The following is a 16,967-nucleotide window of genomic DNA, read 5'->3' on the forward strand; positions in this document are numbered from 1 at the left end:
ATTCACGCCGGGATGTAGACGAAGTAGTCGTTCAGGGAGCGAGCAGTCGCGTCAGACGCTCCCCAAAAATCTAATTGCCCGCACCCCGTGCAGGACCTTCAGCGAGCAGAGGTTCCGGAGGCCTGCTCTCACTAGAGCTGTGTGCGCAACGCTAGCGATGGGAATAACAGAAAGCAGCTCTAGCAACGCTAGCGATGGGAATGACAGAAAGCAGCAGAGGGAGAAGGGAGAGGTCTCCTAAGCAGGAGTACCTCAGATTCAACGAACCTGGACGTCATAATGGGCTTTGATGGGCAGCAATTACTGGTGCAATTGAGTCACAGGAATCTCATTAACCGCAAATGTTTTATTCTGTGTCATCATTCACCTGTTAATGCCAACCTGCACGCCACGTCCGGCCGCGCCACGCCACGCCACGCCTCGCCCTCGCCCTCGGCTCGGCGAGGCGAGCGAGCGCGCGCGTGCATGTGGTTCACCGACCTCCTCTTACCGGCTTCACAAGTGGTGTACACGAGGTCCACCCTTTAAGTCGGTTGAGATCTTCCTCAAATCCCAATACGAAATTAAGCAATTGATTCCCTAATATTTAATGGTGGGCTTTAAATTTTTTTATTGCATTGATTAGAATAAATAGGTCATGCCCATAATTCCAACACCCATCAGCAGTTTACTTTGTTCGCTTAACTTAAGAACATAATTTAGGGACAATTTACTTCCTCCAACTATTTCAATTAGTCGACTATATATACTCTCTAATGCGATTTCTCTTTTTTTTTGTGGGAGCCAGATTACATGACAGCCTATTACATAATTGTGTATTGAAAACTTTAATGTTTTTTTCGTAGTTTAATTAGTAACATTTGATAGGAGATTGACCCTCCCTAGAGATACAAACTGCATGTGAGGATCGGATTTTCTTTGTTCCGCGTGCACGCACGCATGTGCATGCATCCCTGAACCGCGTCCGCGCGCGTACCAGCTGGATCCGATAAGAACCACGGCCGACATGTCTCGTTCGACTGAGGTGCCGAGGTCCGGCGACGACGACGCAAGCGATGATGCGATGCGGAACGAGAGGATCGGAGAGCCGGAGACCAGAAAGGCTGGCTGACGCGGGCACCAGGAACCCGCGAAAGTTCATTCCTCCCTCCGACCCGGCGCGGGTCAAGGTCCAGCGCCGACGGCACCACCACCACCACCGGCTGTATTCTCGCCCGCCGACTTGCCTTTTGGACTCGCTCGCCGCACTCGCAGCCGCCGCCGCCAAAAGAGGAGGGCCCGCCCGTGACCGGCCTGCGCCGGGGATCGCCGCGGGCTCGGCACCCTTTCGGCCTTGTCGCCTTGCTCCCGTCTCTTGACACGTGTGCGGGTGACCCCGGCCCGGCGCGTTCCCGCGCGGACACGGGACGGTGGACAAGTGAAGCCACCCGCACCCATGCGCGTCACGTGGAGTGTCCACTACGCGCTGTCTGTCCGCTGCTGTCTACCCAACGACGACGCAAGCGATGATGCGAGATTAAGTTAGCTATTTAGTAAGTTAGGAGTATTAGAGGAGCTAAATTAAGAGTCAATTCAAAGCATCTATGAGTACACATACTATCACTAAAATTTTAAGAAAAAAATTTATAATGGTTGAGACAAATAAGGATCCTCCATCAGGTAAAATCGACGGCTGAGACATTGGTACATATTAAAAAATACGAATCGATATAAAAAAATAGGTGGGACTCATACAAAAATAGAAAAGATATTTTCCAGTACCTCTCGGTACTTTTTGGTACCTTACCAATACCTCTAGTACTTCCTGGTACTTTTCCAACCAGCGTAACAAACCTCAAATTTTCAAGTTTTAACTAAACTTTAGCCTATTCTAGCAGAGTTTCTGATTGGATATATACTAGTGATAAAGTTTAGCACTTTCATCCATTAGCACTTGATTGAATAGGACCTCAAAACTGCACTTGGAATACAAATCATCGATGGAATTTTTAATCAGGGGATTTATAAAACTTTTGGCGTGTCCTTGATAAAATGACTTGTACGAGAAGCGGGCTCGTTCAAAAAGCCAAGTCCACAACAGTGACCGTATCAAAACTGTTCATCTCTCGTACTTTTTCGCGACCTTTGCAAGTGGTGGGGTAGCTAGATCCAGCTACGGAGCTACAGTACCGGTCACTGTTGCTGCCCCCAGTTTCCAACCGTCTCTTGACCGGCCTGCACTATGCTAGCTGGACTGTCACGTCGCAAAGGAAGAAAAAGAACGGGTGTGTTTAGATACGTAAAAATGTGGTAGAAAAGATCACATCGGACACTGTAGTATATTGTAACACTTTTCATTTATTTGTGATAAATATTGTTCTATTATATGCTAACTAGGTTTAAAAGATTCGTCTCGCAACGTACATCAAAACTATGCAATTAGATTTTTTATTTACATACATTTAGTACTCTATGTATGGGTCATTTGCTATATTTAATGTTTCGATATGATTTCGATGTGATGAAAAATTTGTAAAATTTGTAGGAAATGAACACAGCCAACACTGCTTGCTTGAATGGAGACTCGACCACAAGCTATTTTTCTCTTATTTTCATTTTTTTCTAAAGATTGCAGGAGCACTGCTACATCATCTACTCCGTAGCTACAAGGTCCTCTCGCCTCGCAAGATTACGATTTCAGCGAGACTCTGCTAGCTACGAGCAGGAGAGTAGGGATACATACGTCGACGTGTACAAATATACGAGCATACGACCCATGCACTAGACGGCGTGGGATGTAATCCTAATAACAAGATGCTTGCGGTCAGCGGCAGAGTTGTTGTGCCGGACCAGGGGCGCGTACTACACGAAAGACGGGACGGCCAATCAACGAGACCCGGCGGCGAAATACCCAACGGGCAACGGCCGGACCCGCGCCAGGGACCAAAAACTTGGACTTGCTAGCAATTCGTCGTCGACACGATAATGCGTCGGAAATTGGTGCCGGGGTCGGAGTTTCTTTCTCGTCGCATTAACTGTGCTGTTCGCCGCCGGGCGAGCAGACGGTCCGCGATGGCAGGATAGAAAGAACGGAGGCCAGCCGGGTCGGGCTCACCATCGAGCCGCAACGGATTGCGGCGGCCGCGTGAGTTCACATGTGCCCGAATTGTAGTCCGACAGGGACGTCGATTATTTTTAATTTTTTTTTGTAGTGGATGTAGTAGAGGATTAGTTCCAGTTCAAGTGCTGACTAGGCATACGTGTCCTTTAGTTCGCACACAATATGGTACTACTATCGTTTCTGCAAAAAAGAAAAGAAAAGAAACGCGGGGGGGGGGGGGGGGGGGGGGGGTATTATCGTGGCTAATCACGTTACGGTCCCCTCAAGAAAAGATCACCCTGAGGTCGCGAAGGCGAGCTCACCTGGCCAGAGTTGTTGGTGTTAATGTGGAGGAAGAATAATGATTCGTATTCTTCCAAATCCTAGAAGAATGGGATATATAGATCTTATATATGGATATTTAGATGGGCCTCTATATATGGGCTCATATATACACCAACACCCCTCGCAGTCCGAACTACCGGCGCAGCGGTGTTCAAGACTGAACAACAAGAAAACCAACACCCCCCGCAGTCTGAACTACCGTTGCAGCGGTGTTCAAGATTGGACAAGAAGAGAGTACAAAGGGCAAATACCCCCCGCAGTCACAACTAGCCACCTGCTACATTGAGGCTGGAGCGAAACTCCGAGAAGGTCGAAGAGGGTAGTCCCTTGGTGAAGATGTCGGAAAACTGGGAGGTAGTCGGGACATGGAGTACCCGAACATCGCCGATGGCGACTCTGTCACGCACGAAGTGTAGGTCGATCTCCACATGCTTCGTCCGCTGATGCTGGACGGGGTTGGTGGAGAGATACACGGTGCCGACGTTGTCGCAGTAGACGAGCGTGCTCTTGGCGAGCGGGCTGTGGAGCTCCGCCAAGAGCTGTTGTAGCCAGGACGCCTCCGCCACGCCGTCAGCGACAGCACGGTACTACGCCGTTTTCCAGGGCGGCAACCTGGTCTCCTGGTCGTTCAAGCGGCAACCGGTTGTCTTCCGCTCCAGTTAATTTGTTCATCGAAGTTTTTTTTTTTGACTTGCTACATTTTTTTGCGAGGGGACTTGCTACATGTGCTTGCACACGACACATTCATCTATGCTCTACACCGTCAACACTATGTTGCGACCCGGCGTGGATTCTCTAATACTTGCTGAAAGCAAAGTTACCTCAGACTTTCCTCCTCTTGCATGCCACATCGTCCATCTTATGGCTGCTAAATCCCTAGATCCTTTTTATGCATAGTAACAATTAGCAACTTAGCACAGATGATGGTTTAGCTCGTGAGGGTACAGCTTGGGAGGGAAATGGGCCTAGTTAAGTAGGGGAGACAATAATATAAACAGAAAGGAATGAGTTAAAAAAAACATATACAGATACGTGATATTCACATGATAGGATAGGCATGTGTAGGCTCATCGGAAATTAGCCATTGTTTTCTTGCTGTATAGCGCAATGCTGTGGTTAATCATGTTGAAGTCCGGAATGTATCGGGTGCAAATCAAGTGCAAACTTCAATCTGGACTACCGGACTACTGGATTAATATATCCAAACGGCATGGATGGATTGAGTAATTTTACAAGTAACTACATGTCTTAGAATTGGGTAATCACACTTTTGCAAATCCCCCCTCTCACCCCCCCTACGCCCCTCCCCTTGGATATTGATCCGATGGTTCAGATTCGAGTTTGCATGGTTTGTGCGGAGAGATTAGTTTGCACATGATATGTTCCTATTGAAGTCACGATCGAGCTTAGTAAGGTAATCTAATTTTCTTGCGGAGAGAATGTGTATATGTTCATAAGTCGTCGGCGTGCGTGTATGTACACAACTGCTATACCTTTAGGTGTTTTAATTTTCAAAATGACAATAAAAACGCTCGTTACTAGCCAAGATTATTACACGTTTAGAGATGGATCGCCTCAACTTTATTACTTGTTAGTAACGTTAAGTCTTTCACATTGAATCTTAAACAAAATAACGAGACACCATCGCCAACTGATGCCCGAAACTCTGACGCGAACGAGCCAAGTTCTACCGAGTCTCCCTAACTGCCGGTCGAGTCCACGCCGGTCCTTTACGTGAGCTTTGCCCAATTTCCTGTTCTTTCTCTGTTCCTGTCAATGACAAGTCCCTCTCGCTCGCTAACCTTTTCGCTGCCCAGATCCACTGAATATACGGAGCCCAAAACAAAGAGCGTTTCCAGTTTCACCCGTCCTTGCCCCTGCACCCTCTAGAAGAGAATTCAGAATTCAAAAGTGGCAAGCCTGCGCCGCCGGTCAAGAACAGCTTCTGGTTACGACCTAAAACCTCGCCAGGGGTCATAAAAAAATGGTGCAACATTGACCCGTGCGGCGAGCACTATGGGAGTCTGCCCCGGAGAAAGAATGTTTTGGTCAGAATTAGGCAAAGCCACAGCCATTTTACAACTCGTTGACAGTTCCCCGGGTTTGATTGGGGGCTAGTTTGTCCCGGGGCCGGGCGTCTGAAGTCTCGACAGTCAGTTTTGTTGCTCACCAAACAAGAAAAGCCAGCTAGAAAAGAATATAGACGAACAATCTTACCTCACTTAAACTAGATGAGCCACTACGAAGGAAACACTAAGAAACAAATTTCATGAAGGATTTGAAAACGAAGAGAAACGAAAGGAAGGCTAATCCTGCCAGCTTAGGTTCCAAAGCTACTAGGTTCCAAAAGGCGGGTCAAGAAGTCGGTCCTCCCTCACTCCCCGAGCAGGAAAACCCAGGGGGGGCATTTCCGACAAACCGGCGCAAGTTGGCGCGACCCCCTTTCGCTAATTTTCTTTTTGTGAAAAGAATCCCTTTCGCTAATTCGCCCCCCGAATCTTGTAAGCATGCGGTGTATTTTCTTGACCCGGGCCGACATGCCTTTCCGAGCTCAAAGCTCACCCGCCTGCCTCCCACCCACCCGTGCCAAAATTACTCTACTAAAGAAACGTCGCGGTGGCCGGCCTGCCCGTCGCGTCGTCGTCGTCGTGCCTGCTGGTCCAGCACCCTCCACTCCCCTTCGTCTTCGTCGGCGTCGCCCTCCTCTTCCGATTCTCCCACCACATCCGCGTGCGCGAATTCCACGGCCCCGTCCCGTTTGTTTATTGGGTCGTCTCAGCGGCAAGACCAGGCGACGGGCGTGTGCGCGGGTGACGGTGACGTGGGCTCCTCTCCTTCCCCCTCGCCTCCCGCTTTCCAGAGACCGGGCAAGCAGGACGGACCATTCTATACTCCCCCTAGTCCTCCAGTCCCCGCTGACGTGTCGACCCATGCGCCGTGGGGCCCACGTGTCAGCGGCACAACTGCACGTGCAGTTACTGCACCGGATCTCTCTCCCTCGAGTCCCCTCTCTATATATTGCGGCTCGTCCCCCGGCCATTGCCCTCCACGCTGCTCAGGCATTCCTCCTACTCCAGCTCCTCTTCTCTCTTCGTTCTCTCGTCTCCTCTTCTCAATCGAGCGCTCGATTGTTGACCTGCTCAGCTGCACGCCGGCCTGAGACATCGGAGGGGGGCGTGGTGACCGGCAGATGGATCCGTGGATCAGCAGCCAGCCTTCTCTGAGCCTTGACCTGCACGTCGGCCTGCCGCCGCTCAGCCGCCACCAGGCGCCGCTCGCCTTGGCCAAGCCCAAGGTGCTCGTCGAGGAGAACTTCCTGCAGCCTCTCAAGAAAGAACCAGAGGTATGGTGGCGTGACTGATCTCGATTGATTCTAGCTAGCTAGCAGCCTCCGTGTTTGACTTGATTGATGAGCTGCCTAAGACTACGATCGAGTCTAACTAACTGATCCCCGTGGACGCGCAGGTCGCGGCTCTCGAGACGGAGCTCCAGCGGATGAGCGAGGAGAACAGGTGCCTGGCCGAGGCGCTCACGGCGGTGGCCGCCAAGTACGAGGCGCTGCGGAGCCAGTACACGCAGATGGTCGCCGCGGGCGCCACCACCACCGGCCCGTCCTCCACGTCGGAGGGCGGGTCGGTGTCGCCGTCGAGGAAGCGCAAGACGAGCGAGAGCCTGGACACCGTGGCGGCGGCGCCGGGCGCGCAGCACCCGCAGTACGGCCTGCACGGCGGGCCGCACCCGGGCGCCGCGGCGGCGGCGGACCAGACGGAGTGCACCTCCGGCGAGCCGTGCAAGCGCATCCGGGAGGAGTGCAAGCCCAAGGTGTCCAAGCTGTACGTGCACGCCGACCCGTCGGACCTGAGCCTGGTGGTGAAGGACGGCTACCAGTGGCGCAAGTACGGGCAGAAGGTGACCAAGGACAACCCCTGCCCGCGGGCCTACTTCCGGTGCTCCTTCGCGCCGGCCTGCCCCGTCAAGAAGAAGGTGCAGCGCAGCGCCGACGACAACACCATCCTGGTGGCCACGTACGAGGGCGAGCACAACCACGGCCAGCCCCCGCCGGCGCCGGCGCAGCAGGCGCACGACGGCCCGGGCGCCAGCAAGAACGCCGCCGCCAAGCCGCCGTCGCCGCCCAGGCCCGCCGCCCCGCCGGCGCCTCACCACCCGCAGCTCCACCACCACCACCACCACCACCAGCAGCAGCAGCAGCAGCAAGACGTCGCTGCGGCGATGAGCGGCGAGCCCGTGGGCGCGGCGGCCGCGGCGACGTCGGAGCTGATCCGGCGCAACCTGGCGGAGCACATGGCGATGACGCTGACGAGGGACCCCAGCTTCAAGGCGGCCCTCGTCAGCGCGCTGTCCGGCCGGATCCTCGAGCTCTCGCCCACCAAGGAATAACAACCGGGGAAAAGGGAAACGTATCCCAATACCATCACACGAGCTTCTTCTTGGTTGCTCAGATTTCCTCGCAGCCATGGCCAACCGGGCTTGGCCTTCCTCTGCTCACTGTTCTAGCAAAACAGCAAGATCACTGGTGGACGTGAGGATCTGCAGTTCGGCATCAGTATCAAAACGACTGAAGAGTCTGCGCCGCGCATCCGGACATGGCGCGGACCGAAGATCACCACGGCGGGTGATCTGACCTGAACCTGATTGACCGGCGATGGTCGAGTTTATTAGCAGATCGAAAATAGCACAGGAAACAACATCAAACTGTACAATCCTTGTAGGCAAATTATTGTTCGCCCATTTTTCCTTGATAAAATGAAATCGTTATATTTTTCTCCCTCTCCATTTGAAACGTGGTCAGTGACCACCGGTATGTCTGAATGAATTTGAACTCAGAGTCTTTTTGGATTTAGTATTAGTAGCAGCTACGCATATTCAGTTAAATTAATCAGGAGCTGTGTGGGCGAGACTGAGCAGTGGGCCACCCACCATTAGGCGAGATCTTCCTCGGTCTTATCCATAACACAATGGGGGCGTTCTGCTAGACCGGACTAGACGGCTAGTCGAAGACGCTTGCCGAGAAGGGGGGTTGAAAAGTAGGCGACCCTGATATTTCAAAAAAAAAGTAGGCGACCCTGATATTTCAAAAAAAAAGTAGGCGACCCTGTGGGATGGGCCCACGAGGAAAGTCCCTCGTCCCCGCGGCGGGCGGGGACCCACGTGCGATGGGCGTTCCGTGCTGCTGTGTTGACCGTGCGTGCCTCGCCGCGGCGGGACCGACCGGGAGAGGAAGTGAAGGGAAGGGTAAGGAAGCCGGGTGGAAACGCAAAGCCGCCGCGGCGTCGGGGGCTGGCGGTGGCGGGCCCCGCGGCGCCGTGGGCGGCCCCCCTCCCCGGCCGGGCTGGCTGGCCTGGGGATTCTAGTCAAACACGTGCGGTCGGCGGGTCCGCTGCTCCACGACCCGCCGGCCCCGCCCCGCCCACGCTCTTGTTGCCGCCGGAGCACGGCAGCCGCGTCGTCCGCTGGCTGCTGGCAGGCATCCCGCCATGCATGATGCATGCCGTCCGGGCAGCTCTCGCTCGCCGGGCTCGGAGGCAACAAGCACAGTGGCATCTGGAAGGTTCGGGGGGGTCGCCGCCGCCCGTCGCGGTCCCCGCACGACCCGGGGCGGCCGGAACATGGGGCGGTGGACGACCGGGCGGACTTCGCTTCCCCAACCCCACTAGCATCGTCGCCGATTGACCGGGGCACCCGCGCCGCGCCCACCCGTCGCGGCGTGTGCCCGCTCCATTAATAATCGCCGTTAGCTAGCCAACCGTGCGCGCGCCGCAATCCGTGCGCCATCAGCTGCCTGGTAGATGATGCTCTCATCTTTACTCTGGTCAGGTAGCCATCGTTTTCTCCGGGCGTATTATTTTCTTTGTTGCCTTGGAAAAAACCAGTGTGCTGCCCAGCCATGGAGTAGATGGACCGGTCCCGTGGTCGCATACGGCACCGCATGCGATGCGCTTTAGTCAAGCGCACGACTGCGACTCTTGGCCTCTTGGGTGTGCAAGTCTTCCCGTCGCGGCCCACGTTTGACTGGGCGGGGAGGCGGAGCACGAGCACCCTGAACCTCGACGTGCACATTTCCGGCTTCGGGGAGGGAAAATTAGGTCCGGGACAGATACTGCAAGTGTGCAAGTTGCTGGAGCACAACTCAAGCACAACCTAAAACCGGCGACTCGCCGAGAATTCCAGTACCATCATCGTGGGAATCTGGGAACGGAGAGCTCCTAAAAGAGCTGCTGCTATTTCCAGAGCCTGGGGAAGATAAGGGAAGGAGAAGGGGCAGCGTTTGAGATTCCCTCTGCTGGACTCGAGAGTTCAGAAACAGCCTGCATGTTCTATTGCTCAGTTCAGTTATCTGATCCAGTAAACGCACAGGCGACCACAGACTTCTTGCCCTGTCACGGACCTGTCGGTGTCCCGACCCGGGGGCCCAGATCCCAACTAGTAAATATTGCGTGTTTCCTCGTCCCAGATGATGATGCAAGAGGCAACACAGTAACGCACGGTTTATCCTGGTTCCGGCCGCGGGGCCGTACGTCCAGCAAAGGAGGTGTGCGAGGGCACTGTATTATCTTGCACCCGACGTGCTTGTAGTAGGGGTACAAGCGAGACGAGAGAGGGAGGAAGGCTCCCAAGTCTCTACTAGAAGAGGGGTTGAACGGGGCGAATAGGGATGCCGGAGCGTGGGTGACGATGGATCTCGTCTAGGAGCGTTTGAGTGTCCTCCGAGAGAGATAGGGTAAGAGAGCCCGTCTACCGGTAGCCCGCCTCCTCTTTTTATAGTCACAAGGAGGGGCGGCGCACATGAGTGGGCGTGGAAGTCGTCGTTTTCCCCCGAATCGCGGGGTACAGTGGTCGGATACTGTAGAAAGTACACTGTGGGGATGGCGGCCCGACGTGCGTATCGTCCTTGGTCTTGCGGAGATCGTGCCGGCGTCCTGCCCGTCCTTGCGGGCGGCGTGGTCGTCACTGGTGTATGGTCTTCTATATACGGCGCGGTGGCGTTCAGTGGGCCCTGTGGGCCAGGGTCCTGCACGCACCAGCAGTAGCGGTAGCGGGGTGCGCGGCGGTCCCGGACCCCCTGGTCGGAGCGCGGTCGTGCGCACTAGAAGGTCCGGGGGACACGTGGAGGTCCCGGACCCCTTGAGGGGAGAGGACCGGGACTCCGCCCGTGCGTGCTGGGCGCCCCTCTCTGGGGAAACACATGGAGTCGTCGGACCCCTTCCCAAGTAGGAGGTGGGTCTGGATGGCCGGTGTAGGCAGAATAGTAATCGGGAGCAGTGCCGAGCCTGTCTTGTCCCGCGTCGCAGGTCCCACAGTGTTGCTACAGCATCCAGTATGGCGGGGCGGTGGCTGAAGTCGGCGGATGAGACCCCGGTCACATCCACTGTGGGAATGGCGGCCCGACGCCGCCCGTCCTGGGAGCCGTGGAGGAGTGGCTGGCTTTTAATGCCTCCGTACGGTGAGTGGTTGAGCGGCGGGGCCGTTTGTCCCTTATGCCGAGAGGTGGCCTCGAGCGAGGGGGAGATGAGTTACACCCTCGAGGGTAGGTTTGCCACCCTCGAGCGAGGCGGAGATGTTTTGCCCGCTCGAGGGTAGGTGCGCTACCCTCGAGCGAGTCGGAGATGCGGGGCGCAGTCGAGGGGTCTCTACGGGGACCCTCGAGCGAGGCGGAGATCGTCCCGCGGGTTTGAGGGGGATGCGAATGGGCCGCACGCTGTGTCTCTTTGAGTCATTTCCTTCAGATTGGAAGGAGGCCGTGGGCCTTTGTGGGCCCAGTTGCCTTAGCATGTGTTTTGCGTTTTAAGGCGATCTTAGTACCCCGATTAGGGTGTCCCTAATCGCGGTACCCGACAGGACCGCATTCATGTTCACATCGTCTTCAACTTCATCGGCCTCACGCGTGTCCGCCTCATCCTCATCTTCTTCGAGCATTCTCAACCCGCCTAATGCTGTAGCCATATTAAAGTCCACATCGTCATCATCATTTTCCAAAATGAAATTATGTAGGACACAACATGCTAGAATGATTTCTGCTTGTGTACGCTCAGAATATTTAGGGATGCCGTAGTACAGAATTCTCCACTTCACCTTCAGGATCCCGAATGACTGCTCTATGACCGACCTAATTGAAGAATGCGCTTTGTTATATACCCCTTGTGTACCCGAAGGTCCTGGTCCCTTTCTCCATGCCCGCTGATGGTACTTCACCCCCTGTAAGGTGCTAGATATCCCGGTCTGTTGGGGTACCCTGCATCAACCAGATAAATCTTTCCTGCATTGACAACGCAACAATCAACCAACATGGTTTACATATTCATTGCAACATACAACAATGCTTACTTGCAAACAATTTACCTGCGGGTGGATAGGGAAAATTTGTGCCATATTTGTGAATGGCTTCTTGCAGCACTGTCCAATCATGTGCTGATCCAGGAATCCCCGCAGCAACAAATGTGAAGCGACGATCAAAGTCACATATGGCCAGTACATTTTGAGTTTTTTCATTTCGCCTATCGATATATTGGCCAACCTTACTGAAAGGTATGATAGCTTTGACATGTGTTCCATCTATTGCCCCTATTGCATTGTTGAAGACAGGAGCAGACCTATAATTCGCTACCTTGTTGTGGACAGAACAGAAAGTGGAGTCCTTGGGGCGAATTATATCTATGGCTAGCTTCAGGACAGAAGATAAGACATGGTGGAATTTGCGGCTAACAGTCTCCATGGACCTCTCAAATCTATTTTCAGCCTGCCTAACAGGTTGTGGGGGTCCAACCATGTAAAGGAACAATCCTAAAGTCTCTCTAGATGACATCCTCTTAGTAGACTTCAAACCATATCTACCAACCAACTGTTCATGTAGCATCTCCCACACATGCGGCTGCATCCTAAACATGTTGTAGCAACTATTTGCATTTCTTAATGTCCTCTCTACCCACTGAATTCCTGACTCCACTGGCACTCTATATGGTTGTTTGCACAAGTAAGTGTCGTGGTACATACCTACAAGTATGGCCTTCTTCATCAGTTTCCGCCTCCTCCTTGGACTGTCCAAGGTAATCTTAATGCCCTGGAAAACTGGATTTTCTTTGCCATACAACTCCTCTAGCTCCTTGTACTGCTCCTCATCTACCTCATCACTTGAGTTATCTTCACTCACCGAACTCGAGTCTCCTTCAAAACGATGCCCTCCAAATCGAATCCTGAGGTGTCCCCGTCGATGCCCTGCTCTGCTGCCACGGAAGGACCCATTCCAAAAATTTATGTGTTGTCACCTCGACTGGAACCCTGCATTGCAAAGACATACAACTTAGTTAGTAAATGTAGTATGGGATAAGAAACTAAATAGGGCATCATGTGTAAAGGAATTCCGACTCAATTATGACATAACAGGCCATGCGTACTACCAGAACATAGTACAGAAATTACTAATGCATGCACTCCCCGATACATAGTACGAATACAATTAAACAACACAGTACAGTGGTTCTAGCAAATTACACACCCTTAATTAAATAGTTCCTAGGACAATATACACCCATACGGCACGACAACACATCACTACTGCAGTACGACCTAATAGAACGTCCACGGTAATGGTAACCACTCAATCAATGCCGGCTCTCGAACGCTCTCTGGATCCAAATCCGCCTAGCTTCCCGTGTTTTCAGGGACAAGTACGCGTCTCGTTCTCGCTCGTCCTTGAAATGGTCATGAAGAAAAAAGTACTCCTCGCTCGCCTCATCGATCCCACAATCAACTGCCAACTGCAAGCAACGCATATATGCCTCGCGTTGCTCTTGGATCCGCTGATGCTCCTTGTCATTAAGCTGGGTGATCGCCTTTGCAGTTTCGCCGTCATTTGCTTTCAGCTTGCCTAAAAGTTTTTGTAGCACCGTTTTTGATTTTTTGGACCGACTGCTGCTTGCTAGGGACATTGCTGGTTGCTCCTTCTTGGAAGGGCTGTCAGCAGTCGATTTGGTTACGTCACTGCTTCCCCTCTTACGGCTACCTGATGTTGGTAGAGTGGTGCTATACTGGATAGGGGTGTCCTCGGAATCCCTCTCTGCTGTGCTCCGTGCGGCCGCTGTTCCAAGTATGGAGCCCCACTCAATGGCAACGTCCTTGAACATGGCGGGCAGCAAAGAAGCCCAACTTGGCTCCTCGAACTTCAAGCGTTCCACCTCCTTCAGCTTCTGTCAAAGTAATATAGACACCAATTAGCTTCAATGGCATGACATGTAGTACCAAAGACTTCAAGCATAGAAAATGGAGGTACTGTGCAAGAATGCTTACTTTAGTGTAGTGATCCCAAACATCTTTGCGGGCCTTGTACCCGCCCCCTGCTCGGCCACCCCCTGTGCTGCTTTTCAATTCAGTCAAACAAGTATGGAAGATTTTTAGCTGCCGGTACCTAGCAAGCAATTGATTCTTATCATGGTTCCACCCTGTTCTTTCTTTGAAAGCCTTAACCAGGTTCCTCCACCCTAAACGAGACATTTTACCCTCTTGACAGTTTCCTTGCTACATTTGTTCCAGCCATAGTTCACACAACGCTTCCGTTCGAGAATCATTCCAGTTGGCTCTACGGGTCTCGTTCTACGGCCACAAATGATTCAAGAAGTGACAAGTCATCAGGCATGCAACAAATTATTCAAGAAGTGACAAGTTCAATGTTCAAGCATAAAACAAGAAAAAAACAAGATTGTTGATGTCAAAGTGTTGTATGTTTTTTCAACTAGGCACACAACATTCCTTGCTGTTTATGGAAAGGGATAAGCAAAATATAAGTCCAATCAGTTAGTGAACCACTAACAGCAAAAGAGAATAGCACATCTGAAATAAAGATTTGCTGAATTTAAGTATAAAAAATAAAGGTGAAAGGGTGCGCATTGGAGATTGTATATGCTCAAAACAAAATGGAGGTAGTAACCTCCATGTTTAACGCATTAGCTTACAGCTACATTCTCTGAGTACATCTGAACCATAATCATATGTGTTCATAAATGGCCTCCAGACAAAAAGGTGCAGCAAGGTGCCAAAGGAAAAAAAAAATGTCATACCACCTGTATGCTGCACGAGAGTGATGCATAATACAAGGCATCAAGTACTCTAAAGATAGGAAGGAGACAACTACTGCCGTAGCCATTCTGAATACCTTGAGGCTGTTTGTCATGCCCAACCATGACCAGAATATCTAAAAATGAACATCAGAATATTTTGTTTTTAAAAAATAAATGGACTATTGACGTAAGTAGCAAGCAGTGTGCATAGTGCCTGTAGGGTCTCAGAGAATTAACTCCAACCACCTCTGCGTATTTTAAACATGTCCAGCAAGTTCCTCCAGTTGTTAACTAAAATCATGAAAAAGATGCAATGTGGCCCCAGGTACTATGGGAAGTCCGCATCAGAAAATCAAAATCCTCAGAATAACTGAACAATGTAAATTCAGTGGATAGTATTCAAATATATTTTTCCCTTTACAAGGCATTGCAGACTATGAATCAGGCAAGTCGCAACAATTATTTTTTACGGTCACTTATTCCTAATATAGTTGGGCATTTTACATGGAACAAAAGTAGTCAATCCAGCAGCTCAACTGGAACCAATTTTGCATCTCACGCATCCTAGGCCGTAGGGACCATTCAGCAATCAGCACAGTCAAACAAACAGTAGTCGAATACTTGTATCCAATTCAAATGGCGGCATATAACCGTATAAAATTACATGTGGCAGGAGTGCACTAACACATCAACACAGTACACAGCTAGCAATTGGAAGTAGTAATTTGAATTAGTAATCTATATATCTTATATAGATGACACACACTAACTATTTCTCTCTTCATGCAAGGTGTCCATATCATTCCCCACTAAGTGTTCCACTAACTTGCAATCCTTTCATGCAATCTATTCATGTTTTCTTATTAATTACAAAAAATATCCATATCATCTTTACTATGTGCAATACTTTAAATATTTAATCTATTAATATAAATCATATATGTACGCTATTTTTTCATCGCCTATTCTTCTATAATATATATCTTATATAGATGGCACTCACTAACTATTTCTCTCTTCATGCAAGGTGTCCACATCATTCCCCACTAAGTGTTCCACTAACTTGCAATCCTTTCATGCAATCTATTCATGTTTTCTTATTAATTACAAAAAATATCCATATCATCTTTACTATGTGCAATACTTTAAATATTTAATCTATTAATATAAATCATATACGTACGCTATTTTTCGTCACCTATTCTTCTATAATATGATCAAATATTCTATTGGTGTTTCTTCTATTAGCGTATCGATTTTTACCTGATCCGATAAACAAAAAATGTTCATGTCATCACTACTTCTAGCAATACTTTTAATTTTTAATCTATTAAAGTAAAGTTATATACAAACACTATTTTTTTTATCATCTATTCTTCTATAATATGATCAAATATTCTTTTGGTGTTTCTTCTATTAGCTTATCGGTCTTTATCAGATCCGATAAAAAGATAACATGCAAGTAAAATGCACCATCTATTTTTCCCAATATGCAAGCTATATATCCATATCATATAGAAACTCATTATATCAGAGGCCATCATTATCCACTAGGACCAACTATTTATATCTTCCACCGATTTTCTGTGAATGTTGCCAGCCAATCACCTTAGTATTTCTAATTTTAAATTTCACCTTAAAATTTTATTTAAGAAATACCACAGCAACGCGCGGGGTATCACCTAGTTTACTGAAGACTAACCGCAAAACTTTGTTTTCCTCACTCCATTTCTGTTATCTGCTAATATCTGAAATCACAAACTAGAAAATGCATTTCTTACCGAAGACAATCCGGCGTCAGCATCCTCATCACTTGAGTCACTTTCGTTGCTTGACGGAGTAGGAACGGAGGTCGGCGCCTCCCGGAGTGTTTGGCGTCGGGTGATCCGACGTCCGGGAGCTGAGGAAGCAGAGATATCATCGCCCATAGGCACCGAAGCCCATGGCGAGTGGAAGGGTGGCATGTCCTCACGGGCGGACCAGGTACTAGCCTCGCCGTACCCTCCTGCACGTATGAAACAACAGATACATGTTACAAAACATTATAAATGTGGAAGTCGGTACGACTAATGCACGGCACTGACCGTATGAGCTATGAACTTGACGCATCAGAATAGGCAGGACGGATGCAGAGGGGCCACCATGCCATGGTGCCATGGAGGAGGTGGAATGCCTTGCGGGTTCTGCAAGGGAGTGTGCGCCGGCAGGAGGAGTGCATTGGTAGTACGGATGCGCCGGCCCAGTCATGGCTGCTGCAGGACCCGTTTGTGTAGGAGAAGCGCCAAAGTACGGGCTCAGAAACACGGATACGTGGCTCTGATGGCGTATCGCGTATCTGATACGTATCCGACATGGATACGCCGCGAATACGCCGCCGATACGTATCCTGGATGTATCCGCGAGCTGGGCCATATTGGGCCGGGAAACCTCAGATTCAATACGTATTTGGTAGGATACGGCCCAGTTACAGCCCA

At 50.8% G+C, this 16,967-nt stretch overlaps 1 protein-coding gene across 1 annotated transcript; it reads left to right on the plus strand.

The window, feature by feature from the left end:
• Positions 1-6,444: 6,444 nt before the first annotated feature.
• Positions 6,445-8,216, plus strand: LOC120673695 (WRKY transcription factor WRKY71-like). Its single transcript, XM_039954700.1, has 2 exons — positions 6,445-6,767; positions 6,890-8,216. The coding sequence occupies exons 1-2, from the start codon at positions 6,615-6,617 to the stop codon at positions 7,820-7,822; spliced, it is 1,086 nt and encodes a 361-aa protein (XP_039810634.1). The 5' UTR covers positions 6,445-6,614; the 3' UTR covers positions 7,823-8,216.
• Positions 8,217-16,967: the final 8,751 nt, after the last annotated feature.

The sequence above is a fragment of the Panicum virgatum genome, chromosome 1K, assembly GCF_016808335.1.
Source record: "Panicum virgatum strain AP13 chromosome 1K, P.virgatum_v5, whole genome shotgun sequence".
Taxonomy (NCBI): Eukaryota; Viridiplantae; Streptophyta; class Magnoliopsida; order Poales; family Poaceae; genus Panicum; species Panicum virgatum.

What these genes read in the sequence shown, in the direction of transcription:
- LOC120673695 (XM_039954700.1), top strand. Translation starts at nt 6,615, where the DNA reads ATGGATCCGTGGATCAGCAGCCAGCCTTCTCTGAGCCTTGACCTGCAC. An exon ending in CTCTCAAGAAAGAACCAGAG is followed by an intron (nt 6,768 to 6,889) that starts GTATGGTGGCGT and finishes GTGGACGCGCAG; the next exon opens with GTCGCGGCTCTCGAGACGGA.